At 53.4% G+C, this 18857-nt stretch overlaps 7 protein-coding genes across 7 annotated transcripts in view; 2 read left to right on the forward strand and 5 right to left on the reverse strand.

Annotated features, from left to right (window-relative positions):
* GUITHDRAFT_80497 (hypothetical protein) overlaps positions 1-1353 on the reverse strand; it is a gene marked incomplete at both ends in the record, with an annotated part of 2534 nt that extends 1181 nt beyond the window's left edge. Inside the window, 2 exons of the mRNA XM_005821429.1 lie at positions 338-580; positions 931-1353. Coding sequence (XP_005821486.1) covers positions 338-580; positions 931-1353 — 666 coding nt within the window. The remainder of the gene's footprint in view (positions 1-337; positions 581-930) is intronic.
* Positions 1354-4911: 3558 nt separating this feature from the next.
* Positions 4912-5957, reverse strand: GUITHDRAFT_155722 (hypothetical protein; the record flags this gene model as incomplete). Its single annotated transcript, XM_005821430.1, has 6 exons — positions 4912-5245; positions 5300-5337; positions 5392-5431; positions 5622-5681; positions 5729-5795; positions 5841-5957. Coding segments are annotated over 6 exons (375 nt in total), but the record flags the coding sequence as incomplete, so codon positions are not given.
* Positions 5958-7277: 1320 nt separating this feature from the next.
* On the forward strand, positions 7278-9079 carry GUITHDRAFT_98062 (hypothetical protein). The gene has a single exon (XM_005821431.1). It carries the CDS (start codon positions 7449-7451, stop codon positions 8694-8696), a length of 1248 nt encoding a protein of 415 aa, XP_005821488.1. The 5' UTR covers positions 7278-7448; the 3' UTR covers positions 8697-9079.
* A 293-nt stretch (positions 9080-9372) lies between these two features.
* On the reverse strand, positions 9373-9855 carry GUITHDRAFT_80493 (hypothetical protein; the record flags this gene model as incomplete). The annotated part of the gene is made up of 1 exon (XM_005821432.1): positions 9373-9855. The coding sequence occupies one exon, from the start codon at positions 9853-9855 to the stop codon at positions 9373-9375; it is 483 nt and encodes a 160-aa protein (XP_005821489.1).
* Positions 9856-11776: 1921 nt separating this feature from the next.
* GUITHDRAFT_166201 (hypothetical protein) lies at positions 11777-12696 on the reverse strand. Its single transcript, XM_005821433.1, has 3 exons — positions 12190-12696; positions 11891-12121; positions 11777-11838 (listed from the first exon to the last, which is right to left on the reverse strand). The coding sequence occupies exons 1-3, from the start codon at positions 12664-12666 to the stop codon at positions 11788-11790; spliced, it is 759 nt and encodes a 252-aa protein (XP_005821490.1). The 5' UTR covers positions 12667-12696; the 3' UTR covers positions 11777-11787.
* An 862-nt stretch (positions 12697-13558) lies between these two features.
* GUITHDRAFT_147205 (hypothetical protein) lies at positions 13559-14878 on the forward strand (the record flags this gene model as incomplete). The annotated part of the gene is made up of 1 exon (XM_005821434.1): positions 13559-14878. One exon carries the CDS (start codon positions 13559-13561, stop codon positions 14876-14878), a length of 1320 nt encoding a protein of 439 aa, XP_005821491.1.
* Positions 14879-15030: 152 nt separating this feature from the next.
* On the reverse strand, positions 15031-16044 carry GUITHDRAFT_119350 (hypothetical protein; the record flags this gene model as incomplete). The annotated part of the gene is made up of 3 exons (XM_005821435.1): positions 15031-15620; positions 15676-15919; positions 15985-16044. 3 exons carry the CDS (start codon positions 16042-16044, stop codon positions 15031-15033), a joined length of 894 nt encoding a protein of 297 aa, XP_005821492.1.
* Positions 16045-18857: the final 2813 nt, after the last annotated feature.

Genomic DNA, 18857 nt, shown 5'->3' on the forward strand with positions numbered 1-18857 from the left:
TATCTCATCATCATCTCCATCATCATCTCCATCATCATCTCCATCATCATCATCATCATCATCATGCGAGAACAATATCTGGCTCATACCTGTTGTCCAAAGTTTCCTCTGCCGAATGAAATCACGAGCCCGTCACATGTTAGCAAGAGGGAGTGATTCGATCCGCACCTGCCCCTCAGTCTCACCTGAGCAAAAGAACAAAGTGCTACGGAATAATCATGACAATGATGATCAGGATGATGATGAAGATAATGATGATAAAGATATTTCTCATACACAAGAAACCTTACGCGATCGATCTGACGTCTTCAACGCTTACTGAAACCTGTTGTGGAACAAGGTTGATCTTTCTTCTTGTGAACAATCTTGTTGTCGAGCTCTCGTCATATTGCGGAATATCATTATTCTTCAAATGATCGCTGGTTCCACACTCCCCGTACATGTTTGATCCCCACGCGTACAGCTCAACTCTTCCATGCTCTTGGTCGTACACAGATGCTACGGTATGTGACCCTCCGCATGCCACCAGGAAGGCTCTATGAGGAAGAGAAGAGACCTCCCGTGGTTGCGGCTCGTTTTTCTGCGATCATCATCATCTCCATTGTCATCATCAAGTTCATCAACATCACCACCACCATCACCATCACCGTCATCTCCATCATCTCCATCATCATCATCATCATCATCATCTCCATCATCATCATCATCATCATCTCCATCATCATTATCTCCATCATCTCCAACATCATCTCCAACATCATTATCTCCATCATCTCCACCTCCACCACTACCATCTCCGTCATCAACATTTGCAATTTGCATACTGCGGCATAAAGTCCTTCCCATCATCGGCATCTCTACCATCATCACAAGCAGCAACACGAGATCACTTCATCTCCATCTACATCAACACACGTTTCCTCCTCCTACCTCTCCTCCATGCCCCAGCCTCCCGTACTTGCCACATCCCCACGTCCAAATTCTGCCGCAAGCAGCCAGGCAACTCGAGTGTGCTGACCCGCAGGCGACGAGAACGATCCCCATCCCCGCAAGTCGCTTCACCTCCATCGGCTGCCTGCTTGTCACCTCCCTCCCCTTCTCGTCCACCAGCCCGATCTGCCCATACTCGCCGCTCCCCCACGCAAAGACCCTTCTCCCTGCTAGGTCCCTGTACCTGTCGTACAGGGTCCGAAGCTCGTTGCTCCATGCTCTGTGCTCGCTGGTCCAGCCTCTTCTCCGGCACTGTGTCTCCCATACAGCATCGCTGCACGCCACCTCCCTCCACTGTCTACAGACGCACGAGCAAGTCCCAAGCTCCTTGGGAGTCAGTGAGAGGAAAATCTTGACGACCATGTCAACGTCGAAGTCATCGAAGAAACATTGACATGAGATCTCCATCGAGGCCAGTACGGCTGCCTCCTCCTCCAGCAATCCCTCCTCCGTGTACTTCTTGAAGATCCTCTCATAGAGCACGGAGGGTGTTCTCGCAGCAACATCACCTCTTCGCAACATGTCCGCGTCTTGACTTCTCCGCACTCCTTGCACCTCGTCTTCACAGTGCGCTGAGCTGTTCTTATTCTTGAAACAACATGTAGAATGATCGACGTTGCTACTCTCCTCCTCAAAAATCCCGACTCCCTCCGTTTCTCCCGAACTCTCTCTGTTGCTTTTGACCTCGCTGACTACCCCTCCTCTCATATCTGGCTCAGAAGTAGACTCCATCTTTTCCAGCCGAGACTTTCCTTCATTTCCTACATCTCTCATGGTAACTGGCATGTTCTCTTGCCCGTTTTTCCGCCTTCTGATCTGCTTCCTGAGTTCACTTGCTCCAACATCTTCTTTCAGAAAATAAGGTTGCCTTCCCTTATCCCACTTATCATCATCATCCTCCTCCTCCTCCTCCTCCTCCTCCTCCTCCTCATCCTCATCCTCGTTCTTCTTCTCGTTCTCTTCCTCTTGAACATTATCCTCCTCCTCCTCCTCCTCCTCCTCCTTCTCCTCCTCCTCCTCACGGAAGTAGATTCTCCATCCTTCCTCCCACGCCATCGCCCGACCCCAGACCCGACAAACTCGGCTCCGGAGCGGGCTCGCTGGAAATCAAGTCTCAGCCTGGCAGTCGGATCATCCGATCAGCCTGATGTTGACCCGGGTGACCCGGGCCGCTGCCGGGCCCGGTGACTCACAACCGCCGGCCCGAAAACTGAAACGCACGCACTGATCGGACTCGGAGAGCTTTATGAGTAGGGCCAGGTGACAGCAGTGAAACTGCCCGACCACCATCATGCTCCCTCCCCTCCTGCCTACTAGCGGCGGACGGGCCGTCACAAGTAGCTACCCCGGCTGTACTGCCAGTCACATCACTCCGAATACCGTGCCTCCACTGCCATGTCCTGAGAGTCAGCGGCTTCATAAGTTACAACATGATCTCAGTCCTCCCCGCTGATCTTCTCGGATGTTGCATGTAGTGTTGATAGCCGACATCTCATCTTTGTTGCGAACTTGATGCGCAAAGGATCTCAAGAAATCCTCTTCAGTCCTCTGTTGTGCCGTTACCATGTTCACCTTCCTCCTCTGACGACGCTGGTGCAGGTGACTGACCACCGTGCTCGGGTATCGAGGATGCGGCGATGAGATCTTATCACAAGCATGTGAGCCTGAAGGATCCCCGTGAGAGCTGAAGGAGACGGCCGTGCCTTGCTCGTTCTTCCTCCTCCATCATGTCAAGGAGCCTCAAGTCGGTCAAGGAGGTGTTCTGGTTTCAACCCAACAACTACCCGGCGACCAAGGAGGAGACGCTGGAGCTGGAGCGGCTGCTGTACCCGATCTCAGGGAGGAATATCTCGATGAGACCTGACAATCCTCCTCCTCGTCTGCTCGAGCTGCTGGTCAGGATGTCAACCTTTACGCAGACCGAGATCGATCTCATCCTGCAGTGCCTCTCGCTGTACAAGGATCAGATCGCCCTGAAGGAGCTCGGTCCTATCGCTTCCAAGTCCATGAGGCGCGTCATGGGGGACCATGTTGGGCTGCCCGAGCTCACCAGGTTCTTCCTCGATCGAGCCAAGGCTGGGCTGAACAAGGTGAAGGACGAGGACAGGAGGAGGGAGGAGGAGGAGGAGGAGGAGGAGGAGGAGGAGGAGGAGGGAAGAGGAGGAGGAGGAGGGAGGAGGGAGGAGGAGGCTGAATGGAGGCTGGCAGACCATCGTCAAGAACAACAAACGGCAGACGAAGCTGCGTGCGGAGACTCACAAAGTGCAGGAGACGTTTGAGAAGGCGTACAAGGACATTCACTTTGCGGTCTGTTGCGTCGACATGGCGGGACAAGATCTGATGCTTGTCTGTCAGAGGAAGCACATGTGGTACAAGGAGAAGAGCATGGCGGAGGCCAAGGCGTCGGCAGAGGCAAGTCGTCAGAGAGAGCTGAGCCTCGTGAAGGCGCAGTACTCTAACATCTGTGAGCTGGGATGCAGCTGAAGTCTGCTGCTGATGTTGGTCCTCAAGGTTCCGACTTGGAATCCCAGCAAGAGTTCTACGCCACCTGGAAGAAGATGGAAGGAGAGCCGAGCGGTAGCTTCCGCAGGTGCTTCCGCTCGGGTTGGAGGAGGGGCGGTTGACAGAGTCTGCTCAGTCTCAACAGCATCTTTCACGATCGCAACTTCAAGAGAACGATGCGGTACCTCCATGAGACGGTTGTGATACTTGACGTCTGACTGGCCCTCTCCCCCCAGTCAGAACAAGACGCAGGCGGAAAGGGCGGAGAAGGTGGAGGCAGATGCTCTGGAGTATGCGCTACAACAGATGCAGCAGGAGCAGCACGACAAGACAGAGGAAGTCAGGTGAGCCCTCCTTGTCCCTCCTCCCTCCTCCCCTGTTGACTGAGATCATCGCTGCAGTCGGCCTGTCTCCCCGACCCGCGAGATCTCAGAGGTGAAATTCGACGAGCGTCCCTAGAGGAACCGAGTCATGCTTGTCTTCTGCAGACCTTGTTCGGCCCTGACGATATCCCGGACGCGAGCTTGTTTGAGATGTGATCTGGTCACCCCCAGTTGAGCGTTTCTCACCTCCTCACAGGCCCTTCCATAAGCTCAAGGAGCACATGACGAGAGAATATAGGAGGAGGTCCCCCTCCTCCCTGCCTCCCTCCCTCCCTCCCTCCCTCCCTCCCTTCCTCCCTTCCTCCCTGCCTCCCTGCCTCCCTGCCTCCCTCTCACCATCTTGCCTCCCTCCCTCCCTCCCTCCCTCCCTCCCTCTCCATCCCTCCCTGTCTGACCGCGCTCCTTTGGTCAGATTGCAACAGAAGCAACTCTGGAAGCGCAATTCTCAGCTCTCCCTCCAGGAGAAGCAGGACATCAGGTTGCAGCCAGGAGAGACTCCCAGCAGAGCCTCCGACAAGTCCCTCAGACGGCTCGACTCTCTCGCCAGGAAGCAGGAGATCGCGCTTTACTGTCTCAACAAGGTCCGGTCCCTCCATGACTCTGTCGGCCTCGATGTACCTGTGGACGACATCAAAGCTCTCCTCCTTGACTTGTTGACCTTCGCCGTCGACGTCTCCAGGGTCTCGCAGCAGGAGGTAACACCCTCTCTAGCTCCTGCTCCTGCTCCTGCTCCTGCTCCTGCTCCTCCTCCACAACCACCACCACCTGACATCGTCAGCAGCTGCAGTGGGTCCTGAGGGAATCGGATGTCGAGGAGGACGGGAAGAGCGGGGAGCAGGTCAAGAATCTCAACTACAACAAACTGTTGGATGCCTCGCTCCTTCTCTTGCTCTACAAGCTCAACGGCCAGCACATCAACACCAGGGTGAACCAGTTCTCCTGGACCAGCGACCTTGCGGGACAGAGAGACAAAGTACAGGATGTGATGAACTTGCTCAACGACGGCATACAGGTCATGCCGCAAGAAGTTGACTTTGTGATGAAGCTCGTCGATCGGTTTCGAGATGTGAGGAAGTTCCCACAAGGTCTGAATGTGTTCCGACGGCCGTCACGGCTGGACACCGGCAACCCGTCGCTGATAAGATCGTTGTTGACCTGGTACTCGTGCGAGTAGTGACAAACATCAAAGCTATGTTTGCCTGTGACTCGTTAAACAACCAAGACTTTTACTTTTGATTTAAACAATCTCATTCAAAGTATAAACATATGAAACAGGAATTGATGCGCCGCCCTCATGGAAGTCGTCCTTGTCTGCCCTTACCAGAGGATAGCAAGTGAAACTGTGAACAGAGTCCAAAACAAAATGAAAGCTGTTGCAAACATGTCACATCTGAGGGCCCTAGCGCGAGTACCCTAGTACTCACCCACTTTCCCGTGCCCTCGTCCAGGAATTCCCATGTGTCTGGAAGCAAACAACGATCAGAGGTCGCAGGACAGACGTCGGACAACTTCCAACCGTGTTGCAAAGCCCCAAGTCAAGGCAAAAAGACTCCCGGCTGCAAGAACCGAAATCAAACATGCGCAGAGACTTCACGGAAATAGCGAGAAGAGCAAAGTAATGATGAGGGAGAGACAGGAAGAGCGAGAGAGATTGAGACATAGAGGACAAAGAAGCAGGATGAAGGGATGAAAGAGGATGCATAAGCTGCTCTCATGGTCTCAGGAAAGCAACGGAAGCGTCCTGACCAGCTGCCAAACGTCTCGGCAATCGCTTGAAGGTATCCGACATGTCACTGATGGCTTTCCCTGGTCCGCATCGTCACTGGCAATGAGAGGATGTGCATGCTGCATACTGAGATCCTCTATGCTGTCCCCTTCGCAGACATCTCGACCTGACCTATCGTACCTGTAGTATCGACACTGGCGAGAAAGTAAGTAGCGCAGAGCAGATCGGCTCATGGTTACCTTGAGGAATTTCATTGCACGGATGCCTGCCCATTCTCCCACCGAAGGGACTCGGGGAGGTGCAACAGATGGCTGGAAGCTGACCACGATGACGAAGAGGAGGAGGAGAAGATTCCTCCCTGGAAGAGGTAAGTCAGCGATCGGGGCCAGGAGTGGGGAAGGGCAAGGAAGTCCACGCTGGACTGGAGGGATGAAGTAGAACGAAAGAAAATGGGAAGGAAGAAGATGAGCACTGATGTATAAGATCTCGTTCTATCAGACTCCAGCTACACCTGAGCCTCACTCGATCAACCTCTGCCTTTTTTGCGATATTGCTACTCCTTACAACTTAGACTGTCAGACCCTCCCCTCCATTCTGACCGGCCCCTGCCGACACATCACTGCTGTATATTTCAGCGCTGCTGATCGCTACGTTACACATGCTATTCTTGTTTCCACTACTACTAACAATCCACGTAGCATTGCTATCCAACAACTCAGTACATGTAATCCAAGCCGTTTCTCTCAAATGTGTGTCCAGCTTATGTCACAATATCGCATTCTCTCATTATCGCTCGTTCAGATATCTCAATCTTCTGTTCCTCCTCCTCCTCCTCCTCCTCTCATCGCGAACTTTCACCGCTCCCACTCACCCGCCATCGCCAGGCCTTGCACGACTTGGGAGATAATTGACCGATAAATGGAAAGTTTTCTCTTTCTATTTCAATTTTCATCGATATATTTGAACCTTTTCACACAAACCGTTAAGGTTCCTGAAACTTTGAAATTTCAAAAACAGTTTCCTCACTGGCACGAAAGTTTCAAAGTTTACAGACTTCGAAAGTAGAAACTATCGACCACATCCCCGCTATGACCATCGGATCGCTGACGAGGTAGTAAGTACCCCAGGGTAGTACCCGCCCTCCCCCCCAAATCAGGTGACACCACCCACCCGTTTTTCAGCGATCCAAATTCTGGTGGTACTTAAGGAAACTATTAGACAACAATTGAACTTTAGATCAAACAATTTCAGTAATTTGCACGATCCCAGATCATCCTATGTCACGGACCGGTCCTTTGCGAGTCATGGACTACCCACCCGCGGATCACAGAGCACCACAGAACGAGTTAAAACCACCCACCGTTCAACCGACGCTCCTCACGGTGGGGTACTTTTGGGAAAATACAGGGGTACTTGAGGAAAAGTAGGGGTGTAGTGTCCCACCCTGTCCACAGAATGACCCGACCCCTTGCAGAGACCGCTATATGGAACTACCCCACCCTCTCTGGTCCCAGCAGGTTGGGTCATGACCCTACCTTTTCTATTCAGATTACCCTGGATCACTAGAGAAACATACCCACCCCCGAACAGGAGACTCGTTTCCCTATACCACCCCACCCCCTACATCTTGCGCCCCCAGGGTGTCCTAATCCTCCTCCTTGAACATCTTGGTCTTTCCCGTACCTTCTCTCGCCACAGAACTCCCTCCAAACCCATCTGAACTAGCTCCCAAACCCATCTGAACTAGCTCCCAACCCCATCTGAACTACCTCCTAAACCCATCTGAACTAGCTCCCAACCCCATCTGAACTACCTCCCAAAACCCATCAACTCACTTCATTCAGAAAATGGAACGCATCTTCGGCAAAGAGGCAAAGCTTATTGATAATACTGGAAATGAGACGGCAGTATCCTCCTTGTCTAGTTATGAGGTCGTTGGTCTGTACTTCTCTGCACATTGGTGCCCACCATGCCGTGGATTCACACCAAGGCTAGCTTCAACCTACAAGAATTTGCAGGAGAAAGGAAAGTCCTTTGTGATCGTATTCATATCCTCAGACAAGGACATTGAGTCATTCAAAGAATATCACTCCGAGATGCCCTGGTTGGCTCTGTCGTTCGAAGAGAGGGAGCTGAAGGCGAAGCTCTCTCGACGATTCAAAGTCACCGGAATTCCATCCCTCATCTTCCTCAACGGGGCATCAGGCAAGGTAATCACCAAGAATGGCCGTCGGTTCATCTCGGAGGATCCGAATGGTGAAAAGTTCCCGTGGAACCCTCCCTCTCTGTTCGAGTTGCTGGGTGACAAAGTGATCGATCACGAGGGCGGGGAGACCGACCTCAAGGCCAAGGTCGCTGGCAAGACCCTTGGCTTGTACTTCAGTGCCCACTGGTGCCCTCCATGTAAGAAGTTCACACCCATTCTCTGCGACACCTACAAGAAGATCAAGGAGTCCAAGGAGTTCGAGATCATCTTCGTGTCGGCTGACCGTGACGAGAAGCAGTTCCAAACATACTTCCAGACCATGCCCTGGTTGGCCCTGCCCTTCTCAGAGTCTCACAATGAGAGCTTGTCGTCGTACTTTGACGTCGACGGCATCCCCACCCTGGTTCTGATCGATTCTGACGGCAACATCATCACCAAGGAGGGTTACGATGTGGTTGGCAACGACAAGGATGGAAAGAACTTCCCTTGGGCTCCCAAGGCCGTCAAGGACATTGAATCTTGCGCTGAGTTGAACTCTTCAGCTTGCGTTGTCGTTTTGGCCGATGAATGCCCCCCCGAAGAGAGATCGCAAATCTCGGACGATCTCACGAAAGTGGCTGAAGAGTTCATCGCCAAGGCCAGGAAGATGGACGAGGATGCAGAGTGTGTCTTCACGTTGGCTGCAGAGGCCGGTACGGTCGCGTCCAAAATCCGGACAGTTTGCAAGGTGGAATCGGACAAGACTTGCAAGATGTTGATTCTGGATGTTGGTGATGATGGCGCCTACTATTCCTTCAAGGGCTCGACGATCGATCGAGAATCCATCTCAAAGTTTGTGATTGATTTTCAAGAGGGGAAGCTGGAAAAGCAAACCATTTCTATCGACTGAATGCTGTCAGTGATCTAACACTTTAAGGCCCTGCTCGTGGCGTACAGCGAGCATCAAGCTCGAGCCATTGAACATTCCGTTTAGCTTCAGCGTCATGAGTGAGCGGTTACGAAGTTTTATGAAGCCTATCAGTCATCCACCGGTAGATGACTGTTTCCTTACTGCCTGTATTGGCCCACTATGGATGATTGCACTTTTGAAGTTCGCTATTAAGCCTCGCTTGTACAATTAGGCAACAACTCTATGCTCAAACTTTTCAGTGCCACTCCCAGGCGGAGCACGGCCTGGCAGAGAGTAGGCTTCTCTGACGGTTCACCGTCACTGCTTGTCGGATGCTCTTTGCCATTTCGATTGAAGGAAATAAACAACCGTGAACACTTTGGAATTTGAAATCTAAGTGTCGAGTTTGGCATTGACTTTCAATCAAACGTGAATCACTCAGGCGGGATGACTCGGATGATGCGGGCTCACACGAGCACTCAGAACAACAATGATGAGGAGGATGCTCTCCGACCGTAGAGAAGGAACTGGACTCGACAAGATGGTGCGGTAGTTGTGGTCCGAAAAGCATTCAATGCCTAACATAGCACTACTACTAGTTCGCCAGGCTGCCAGCCAGCCGCTTGAAAAGCAAAAATGGCCCTAGCTAGACGTTCTGCTCATCAGCAGTGGCATTTCATACGCGGCTATTCACAGCCTTTGTAAACAGAACCTTAGCTTCCCCTGGTCCATATGCGTCAGGCTCAGTGCGTGACACGCAATAGCCTTGCTGAGTGTAGAAAGCCCTTGTCCTTTCGAGCAATGGTGCCGAGCTTGTTTCAATCATGACCTCCTTGGCACAGGCTTTGGTCGCTGTTGCTTCGAAGAAGTGCAGGAGATTCTTGCCGTAGCCTTTGCCTTGGTACTTTGGATCCACGCCTATCCACCAGAGGTTCCAAACATTTGGATCATCTTCAGTAGGACCAAAGTACATCCATCCCAATACATTCACGTCATCCTGCAGCACGTGGGCTTGATGGCCACTTGGCAGCTTTGCGTCAAGCAAATCGACGATCGTCTTGCCAAGCAAGTCATCAGCTTCACCAGGACCGAATATGCCTGTATCTTTGCCCAGTTGCACCAATTTGTCGATATCGTCTCTTTGAACCGCTCTCAACATGATCATCTGAGTGAGTTCGATCACTGGCAAGCCTAGCAAACTCAACTTGAGAGTCTTGACGAGTCTACAGCGAGTCCGAGGCCGCCGCGGCACGGTCGTCGACCATCGTTATTGCCGATTATTCCGGCCGCTGCCTCCGAGCCTCCGAGGGGCCGTCCGTTTGTCAACCGTTTGACGACTTTTTTGACCTTCGGAATGAGGCAGTGCGGCGGGCCGGGCCCTCCGAGGCTCGCCGACCGTGCCACGGTCACGGTGTCGGACTGATCAGTGACACCCGGGCCGGGCCGGCCGCCGGGCGGCCAACTTCCGATCCTGACTCAGTGACTGACTCAGTGAGTTTCAGGGCCGCCGCTATCATTGTTTTCTCGGAAGCCATTATGCCGTGACGTCACAAGTAGTTGAAAGTTGGCCGGAGGCTGCCAGTGTGCGGTGACCGTGACGGTGGCCAGTCCGATCCGACACTGGCCCCGTGACCCGACAGACGGTCACGCCGTTCCGAGTTCAAGTCAGCCTGACCGTCCGAAGGTTCACTTGACCGTACTTTGATGGTACGGTCGGAGCTCCCGGAGTCCCTCGGACTCTCAGAGGCCGCAGTCGACTCTCCTGATTGCCGGCCGCGGCGGCCCCTGCCTCGGAGTACGGCCGGGCTGCCCGGGGCCGGGCGGCGGCTCAACTCGGAGCGGCGGCCGGGCCCGGGCCCGACGGCATGGGGCCCCGGGCCCGGATCATCATGATGGCCGCATGCCATCAGCGGCCATGATGGCCGGCGGCTGCCGGCAGGCACCGGTACCGTGCCGTCTCTGTGACACTGAAAACCGAGCAATAAATGTTTAGTAGAATCTTTTCTCTGCATTTTCAAATATACAGATTCAATTTGAAATGGTTCACCAAATCAGCAGTCTGTCCCTTCGTCATGCGGTTGTTCAGCTTGTGCGACGGAACAGGTGGGGGGAGGAGACAGAGAAGTGACAATGAAGAGATGACCTGCGAAGTGATCATCATGAAATATGCTGAGCGGATCATGCGCTGTGCAGCCTGTGTTGTCGTCCTTCTTTCAGTTCATTCTTGATAATATCCGATGTCCGTAGAACGTTCGTTGCTGATGTTTTGTTAGTGGAGAAGTAATGTTTGGCGATGAGACGCTCCATGATTGTTTGTCCCAATATCTTGCATGCAAGTCATACCCCTCTGGTAGTTCTTTCTGTACTCGCTTACTCCCCGTTCCCCTCGTTTCTCTGATCAACGCAATATTTTCTTTCTCGTCTGACGTCACTTTTTGTGTCGTGCTTTTGTTTCTGATCTCATATCGACTCTGTGAACATTTGCTCTCAGTCATTCTACCGAGCATTAGCTCTTATTTATTCTATCCATCATGCCTCGTACGTTAGTAACTCACTTCACAGCGTTCGCTCCTCCTCCCCCACCTCCCACGACTTGCTACGCGCAGCCAGGAGTTTACGCTGCGCCTTGCACTGCCCCTTACCCATACAGCCCTCCAGCCATGGGAACTTACACAACCTGCGCTGCTGACGGCTCGTCCTGTGCCACGTACCCCTGGCCATACCCGGCCCCCTACTCCTACCAGTATCCCATGGCCACCACCTGGACCGCCTACTAGGAGGTGCGCGAAAGGACGAGCTGCAGCTCCAACCTCCCGCATCGGATCCGCCGGCAGCGCATCTTACACCACCGTACATGCTTGTGGAGGGTTGATGAGATGCGGAACATGCAGATTAGAAACAATTTTAACAGCTTTCAGGTGTTATGAAATACATCATGCTCCAGTTTTTTCCTAAACTTTTCGGTCGGGAGAAGAATATTTCGAACAGAGGGTTTCCTCCAAACAACACTGTAGATGGCATCATTAACAGGTACAAGAGAAACAAGCGATGAGATACAACAGATATGAGTGGGAAGGGCTCGTGCAACTCCTTAATCGTTCTTAATTTGCTCACGAACAATCTTCTTCGGAGGCGTCAGGACCTGTGGAAGCGTTTAGAGGAGCAGGAGCGACAACAACTTCCGACGGTCCTACCTTGATCAGACTCGGAAGCTTTTGTCCCTGCGCTCCCACGCCATTGCACTTGATGCCGCCGATGGCCTGGCAGTTGTTGGAAGCATAGAACTGAGCCGCTCCGAAGATGTCCTTGATGGGCAGAGAGGAGAAGTAGAGGAGGACGACTGGGAGGAGCACGGCAAGGTTGAAGAAAACCACTCCGTCCTTGAACTTCTTCTCCGTCTGCGAATCCTTGATCTTAATCTGCTCCTGCAGCACACGAGCATCGTTCAGCACCTGCCCTTGTACATCCTGCCGCTGCAGAGTCTAGCCCTCACCTTCTCGTCCTTCCAGATAACGTCCACACACCTATCAGGATCTCGAAGGAACGAGTCAGCCCTGTTCTCAGCCTCCTCCTTGCTGGACCCGTCGTCCATGAACGCCGACACATATCTCCTCCTCGTCCTCACGATGGCTTGATATGCCTTCTCTTCCGTGTTCTGCAATGTGATCCCCTGCTCCTTCAGCCGATCGACCCTGTCCTCAATCTTCCAGCTCTCAACGACGGCGCCTTGCATGTCCCTCCCCTCCAGATAGCTCTTGTATCTCTCTGCAAGTCTCTTTACACTGTCCTCGTATCCGTCCAATGTTCTTTGCTCGAAGTTTTGCAACATCCATACTCCTCTTCCTCTCCGCACGCAGGCCCCCGTTCGGAGTACACAAGAAGACCGGCCCGCAAACGAAGGAGTGAAGGCTTCACAGCAAGAGGAAAGGACAACTAAGGCGACCAAGACGGCATGACCCGAGCCCAACATCGTTCTTGAACCTCTTCCCGCTCCTCCTCTTCCTGCTTCTTCTCCCTTGTCTTTATATCCAAGGTACTGTCAAACTTCGGAAAGAATTCAAGGGCAAGCCGAAATTTCTCGAAAACAATTTAAAATTTAGGCAACAATTAAGAGCCTTTTGAGGAATAAATTGAAATTTAATAGGTAGATTTGAGCAAGCAGAATCCATCGAAAACCCTGTACTCAGATGTACGGGAGGGATGCGTAGGAGGGAAGGAGAAGACAAGCAGAGAGAGGGGGGGAGGAGGGGAGAGGGAGAGAGGGGGGGGGATCGGAGACAGACAGACAGAGACAGAGAGAGACAGAGGGAGACAGATGGAGACAGAGGGAGAGGGAGGAAGGGGGGGAGGAAGGGAGGGAGGGAGGGAGGGAGGGAGGGAGGGAGGGAGGGAGAGTTAGCGGAGCTGCCATTGGTCGTGAGGAGTTAAGGTTGCAAACTTGATCCTCCAGAACTAGCATCAAATTCCCAACGATGAAGGTTGAACCAAGAAGATATCGGAAGGGGAAGAGAGAGAAGTGAAGGGAAAGGATAGAAAAATTGCCAAATGGGCAAACACAATCCTTGAGATCCTGCGAATGGGAATGATTGCCTGACCGTTTGATGCTCCAGGAGGAGGAAGAGGAATAAGCAGAAGAATGGGTTGTTGGTATCGATCGCTGCTGTGATAACTGCCTCTGAGTACCGTTGCTCTCGCCTACTCCTTTCCTACCCCGCCCTACTCTTCTTATTCCTCTCCTCTCCTTGCTCCTCTCCTCTCCTCTCCTCTCCTCTCCTCTCCTGACTGCAATCCTCTTCCCTTCTTCCTCTCCTCTTCTCTCAACCCCTTCTCATCTTTCCACGCTCAAGCCGCGCTGAGCAGCCATGAACCGGGTTGCTACAGCAGTCACCTCAGTCTTAACGCTCGCCTCCATGCTCTTCCTAGGTTTCATGATCTTCTCCCGGTCAGAGCAGAGGCGGATGCTGGTCTCCAGCTACCAGTCGGGCATGGAGCCTGGGGCCCAGCTCGAGAGCAGCGTGAAGGAGCTCAAGAAGCTCCTCGCCGATATTGACGCTCGGGTGGGCAGGATAGAGCAGCACCTGTTCAGCAGCGGGGGTTCGCGGACGGAGGTCAAGAGCCCAGCTCCAGTCGAGCTGGTCCCGCCGTCTGGCAGTGCACCCAGCAGGCATGGGGGGGAAGTCATCATATCGAGGAAGGAGCCAACGTCCCTCTCGCTCTTCCCCCGCAAGAACGCTTCTGCTGAGGCTCTCCCCAAGGCTGCCTTCGAGTCTTTCCGACTCGTCGTGCTCACGTGCGAGCGAGCTCGCTCCCTCGGCCGCCTCCTGCGCTCGCTGGTTGGCGCCGCCTACGATGGCCTGCCCGCAAACCTGCACGTCCACCAGGATCGAAATTCGAAGGGTGAGCTGGACCCGGAGGTGAAGAAGGTGGTGGACGAGCTTGCCTGGCCGCATGGCAGCAAGGAGTTACACCAGTGGCCGAAGCAGGTAGGCATCATGGGGAACTGGATCGACTCTTGGCAGCCGAGCCAGGACAGTAAGGAGCTGGCGATCTTCCTGGAGGACGACCTCGAGGTCTCTCGTTTCTTCGCTCGCTGGTTCCTCGCTGCCCACAAGCACTTTGCGCATGACGAGTCCGTCTCCTGCTTCTCCGCCATGCGAGCGCAGCTGAGGGCGGCGGACCAGAGGGGGGAGGGGCTCATGGAGAACACGGTGCCGGAGACGGTGCGGGGGTTCAAGTACAGGCTGATGGGGACTTGGAGCTTCTCGCCCAAGGCTCAGCACTGGTTCTTCTTCCGCCAGTGGTTCCACAAGGTCAGCAAGATCTCCAACTTCAAGCCTACTGTGGAGGGCATCATCCCTTCCACGTGGTACGAGGAGTTCCTCAGGAAGGGGACGCAGTCCTCCATGTGGGAGATGTGGTACATCCGCTTCATGGATCAGAAGCAGAAATTCTGCGTCTACCCCTGGGTCAAGTACCGCAGGACCCTCGTGGCGAACTGGAGGGAGCCGGGCCTGCACTACTCGGGGCCTGCGACCATGGACTATCCCGTCCTCACTGAGTGGGACCCTAGCCTGGTTCAGTGGCCTGCCGACGTCCTGACGCTGGGCTGGGACGGGCACGATATGAACGAGCCGAGGAAGATTCGGGGAGCACCTCCTCTGCTTGAGGTCATCAGGAAGTGAAGCTGAGGGAGAGGAAGGAGATCAGAAAGACAAAGTAGAGGAAGGTGTGTGACGTTGACTCGCACCCGCTCCCCGCAGCTGTCAGGCATGATACAAGAGAGTATGTTTCAAGGTTTACAAGTCTAGTAGATCAGAGATTATGTTCACATCGGTTAAAAGCATACCACGTCCCCGCTAGTTTGCACGGCAGGCTTCGCCTTCGCCTTCATAGCCAGCAGGATGTCGGCGGCCGCCAAATCGTTCTGGTCGCACCTGGTCAGGCTCGGGACCTTCTCCTCGATACCCTTGAGCGCGCTAGAGGCCTCCACCGCCACCTCCGGCCGCAGGGCTGCCAGCTTCGGCCATGAAGGCTCCTGGGCGAACATGCCGTTGGAGAACATCAACCCGAGTCGGGCAGGGAGGGAAGAGGCAACGAGGTTGGGAATGTAGATAGAGGGGGCGCTAGCGTTGATGGTGGGAAGGTTGAGCTTCTTTTTCTTCAGGGGGGGCTCCGTCTCTGAGCAGTCGGAGGAGACTGAGCTGTGCATCGCCGGCCGGCCCGTCTCGCTGTTGGAGCGCCGCAGTTCCCGTTCCCAGTGTTCGTGGAACTGACTGCAGACCGAAAGGAACCGTTCCAAAGTGCACTGACCAGAGAAGATGTACGAAGTGTTCTGCAGGGACTGCCATCCTCGCTTCAACACCTCCAGGTCCTCCGGGTCCTTGGGGTTCCTCCATTTCCTGTTGGCAAAGAAGTACCGGGCCGCTGCAGGGGAGCGAAAGTCAGCAGGATCAGCACGATGCGCATGGCGGCATGCTACCTTTGACGTTGTCGCTGTTGTCGAACTCGATGATCGGGGCTCCTGCTCCTCTGTCTCGGATCTTGGAGAATCCGTTCTTCTCCAGCACCTTGTTGAACTCGATCTCCGTCATCCCGTATCGCCCGATCCACGGGTCGTTGTTGCGGATGGCGGACGGGCAGCAGTCTCTGAGCGCCGAGAAGATAGAGAGACTCCCAGAGCGAGCAATCACGTTCCTCCCTTGATTCGAAACCTCACTTGTCACCTGCCAGCAAGACAACCCCTCAGCATGAGCAATCACAAAACAATCCCAACGCCGCCCGTTCTCACCGTGGCAGCGAATTTCAGCCCCAGCGCTTTGTTTTCGTCCGATGCTACCGGACGAACCATCGTCGTTCAGATTTGTTCAGACTTTGACCTCCCCTGTTTCGAATTCTACCGATAGAAAGCACCAAACTCCTCCTACACTCCAATAGCCGATGGTAGCAGGTTGACGGACGATCCTCAAATTCAGCAAGAACCTTTGGTCGAGTTATGGGCAGGATAGGATGGGTTTTTGGAGTGTTTTGCGGAGAGAGGAAAGAGAGCAGTCGTAAGAGTACAGGAAAGCGATGCTGAAGACAATCAGAAGGAGGCGGGGTGCTGTAGAGGGTGCTTGCCAGGAAGTACAGAAAGCGACGAAGGTAAAGAAATCCGACGATCCGGACGTATATGAGAGGGAAAGTAGGTGAAGAAGAGTAGGAAGAGGAGGCTATGGGTAAAGAGGAAGGTAGAAGGGAAGATAGAGCAGCAAGAGAGCGCGGAGGAGGGAGAAGGGAGGAAGATGGAGGGGGGACGGGAAGGTGTGGAGGTACGAAAAGCGCGGAAGCAAGGAGTACCGGTGATATCATCTAAAAAAAGTCTGAATAGTGGGGGTAGGGGTACACTGTTGATGGATAAACGAGAAAGGTGGTGGGTCCCGAGAAAAATTACCTTTTTTTTTGGTTTGAACCGGTGGGGGTCGTACTTTACCGAGGGTGGGGTGGTTATTGGAGGGGTACTTTGTAAACTATTCGCAAGGGTGTTTTCGAAGAAGCTCATCAGTTTGGGGATGGAGACAGGGGTGGAGATGGTATATGTGGGTAGGGGGTACTTATTTCCGGATTTGAAGCGACTTCAACTTTCCAGGGTGGGGTAGTCATTTCAAGGGCAGCATGCTGACACCACCGGTACAAATCATGGAACACTTATGTCCCTGTTGTTTGGTGGGGTCATGGGATGGGGTGGGTGGGTGGTAAAGCCACCCGAATGAGTGGGTACCCACCTCTGACACCTGCAGCTCAAAGTTAAAATGTTTTTAAAACGAATTCTGGGAAATTTTTGGAATCTGAAGGGGTGAGCGGTGGTAGGCAACAGGGGTACGACCACCCCTCGGAGTCCGGTCCAATTTAGTCCACATACAATCACCTTGGGGTAGGGTGATACTTCAACTTAGTGTTTTCGGTATTTTTGGGGTGGGGTGGTTTGAATTTTTACGTGAGATTCTGAAAAATGGATTCGGAATCGACTTCGTTGATGCCACGGGTGGTGAGGAAAATGGGGGAAAACAGGGCATTGATTCCTCATGCAAGAAGGAATATTGAAATTATTTATAGAATTTATGTAGAAACTTTCAAACTCTATAAAAAAGTTTGAATTATGTGCTGTCGCTGCAACATTTACGTAGTAGTACCTTTGATGGCAGAATGTGGGAGAGGGGTGGGGTAGCATGGAGAGGACAAAACAGGAAAAAGCTTGAGCGATGTATGAAAAGGGTGGGTAGAAATATTCTGATAATAGGGGTGGGGTGGGACGATGAGCTGTTCCCATTCTTTGCCCCCCCAAAAAAAGAATAGTTTGTGATAGGTTGACACGTGACACAAGAGGGGGGGTAGTGTACCTCAAGGGAGAGGGTACGGCCTGCAGAGTTGGGGTTTGGGTAGGGTGAAACAAAGGATTTTGAAGGAAACTATAGGGTGGGGTAGTACCAAATTTTCACTAGACCAGGGGGGGGTAGTAGGTCCAAAGATTGCACAGTGCAGCAAAAGTTCAGAGCTGGGGCCGGTAGGACATGACTTCTCCATAAAAAGTTTTCCGGACCTCCGAAGCAACCCAGGGGGTGGTGGATGGAGAAAGTCAAAGGAGGGGTAGTGACCTTGGGGAACGACCCTTTGGGCCGAGAGGTCAGTCAGCAGGTCAGGTAGCGACTGACGACATTGGCCGGTGAACCTGTCAACGTCCGAATCGGGTTTAGTTCAAAATAGCTTTAGTTAGTGATGGTGTACGTAGGTTTAGCTTACTTCTGTTTAGTTATGAGAGCTAGCTAGCGGACCAGGTGCGGCCCTGGTGCGGCCCATGGCGACTGCCATGGCGAGGGAGTGAATGATGGTGTGAGGGAGGAGAGGGAGGAGAGGGAGGAGAAGGAGGGAGGCAGGAGAGAGGTAGAGAGAAGAGGAGAGGACGGTGGGAGGGTGGGAGAGCGTGTGACAGGGAAGAAAGATGGGTATGAAGGAGGGAGGAGACGAGAAGGAAAGGGAAAGGGAAAGGGGAGAGCGATAAGAGAAAAGGGAGATCATCTTGCGAGGATGCTCTGAGACCGCAAGTGAATCCTTCTACTTGAGCATGCTGTGCCGCAACATGGACAGAGTCCCGCGCTGGTGAAGTCACTCTCCGTACAACCATGAAGGAGGCTAGGGCATGTAGCTCCTTCTTCTCCAAGGCTCGACTAAGGCTGCTCGTCTTGTCCTTGGCTCTTCTGCTTGCTCTGGTGGACCTGGTCGTCTCTTCTCATGCGCCCCCGCAAGACTTGTTCGTGGATGGCACAAGGGATCTGCAGCAGAAGCTTCGCGTTGACAACGGGAGGAGGAGAGGTATGACATGCGCTGCTAGGTTGCCCCGTCAGACAGAACGCAGATGAAGGGAGGAGCGCCAAGGTGCAGGAGGAGACTTGCGCGAGCGAAGTCAATGTCGTTGACCTCGTGTGGGAGGAGCGCGGGCTTCTGATCATTGCAATGCAGGCACAGAAGTTTATCGACGGGTACACTAGCAAGGTGAGACGGGATGGCATTTGGGGAGGGGGTGACGGAGAGGAGAGGAGATAGGTGGAGGAAGGAAGAAGAAGAGAAAGTGGAGGAGAGCAGGAGAAGGGAAGGGGGGGCGGGGTGGCGTAGGTAGGTAGGAGGAGG

The sequence above is a fragment of the Guillardia theta genome (genome assembly GCF_000315625.1).
Source record: "Guillardia theta CCMP2712 unplaced genomic scaffold GUITHscaffold_144, whole genome shotgun sequence".
NCBI lineage: Eukaryota > Cryptophyceae > Pyrenomonadales > Geminigeraceae > Guillardia > Guillardia theta.

Bases quoted from the DNA above. Each gene is read 5' to 3' on its own strand.
- GUITHDRAFT_98062 (XM_005821431.1), top strand. From the start codon at position 7,449: ATGGAACGCATCTTCGGCAAAGAGGCAAAGCTTATTGATAATACTGGA.
- GUITHDRAFT_166201 (XM_005821433.1), bottom strand. From the start codon at position 12,666: ATGTTGGGCTCGGGTCATGCCGTCTTGGTCGCCTTAGTTGTCCTTTCC. The intron at 12,122-12,189 runs GTGAGGGCTAGA...CGTGTGCTGCAG, and splicing joins TTATCTGGAAGGACGAGAAG to GAGCAGATTAAGATCAAGGA. The intron at 11,839-11,890 runs GTAGGACCGTCG...ACGCTTCCACAG, and splicing joins AGCTTCCGAGTCTGATCAAG to GTCCTGACGCCTCCGAAGAA.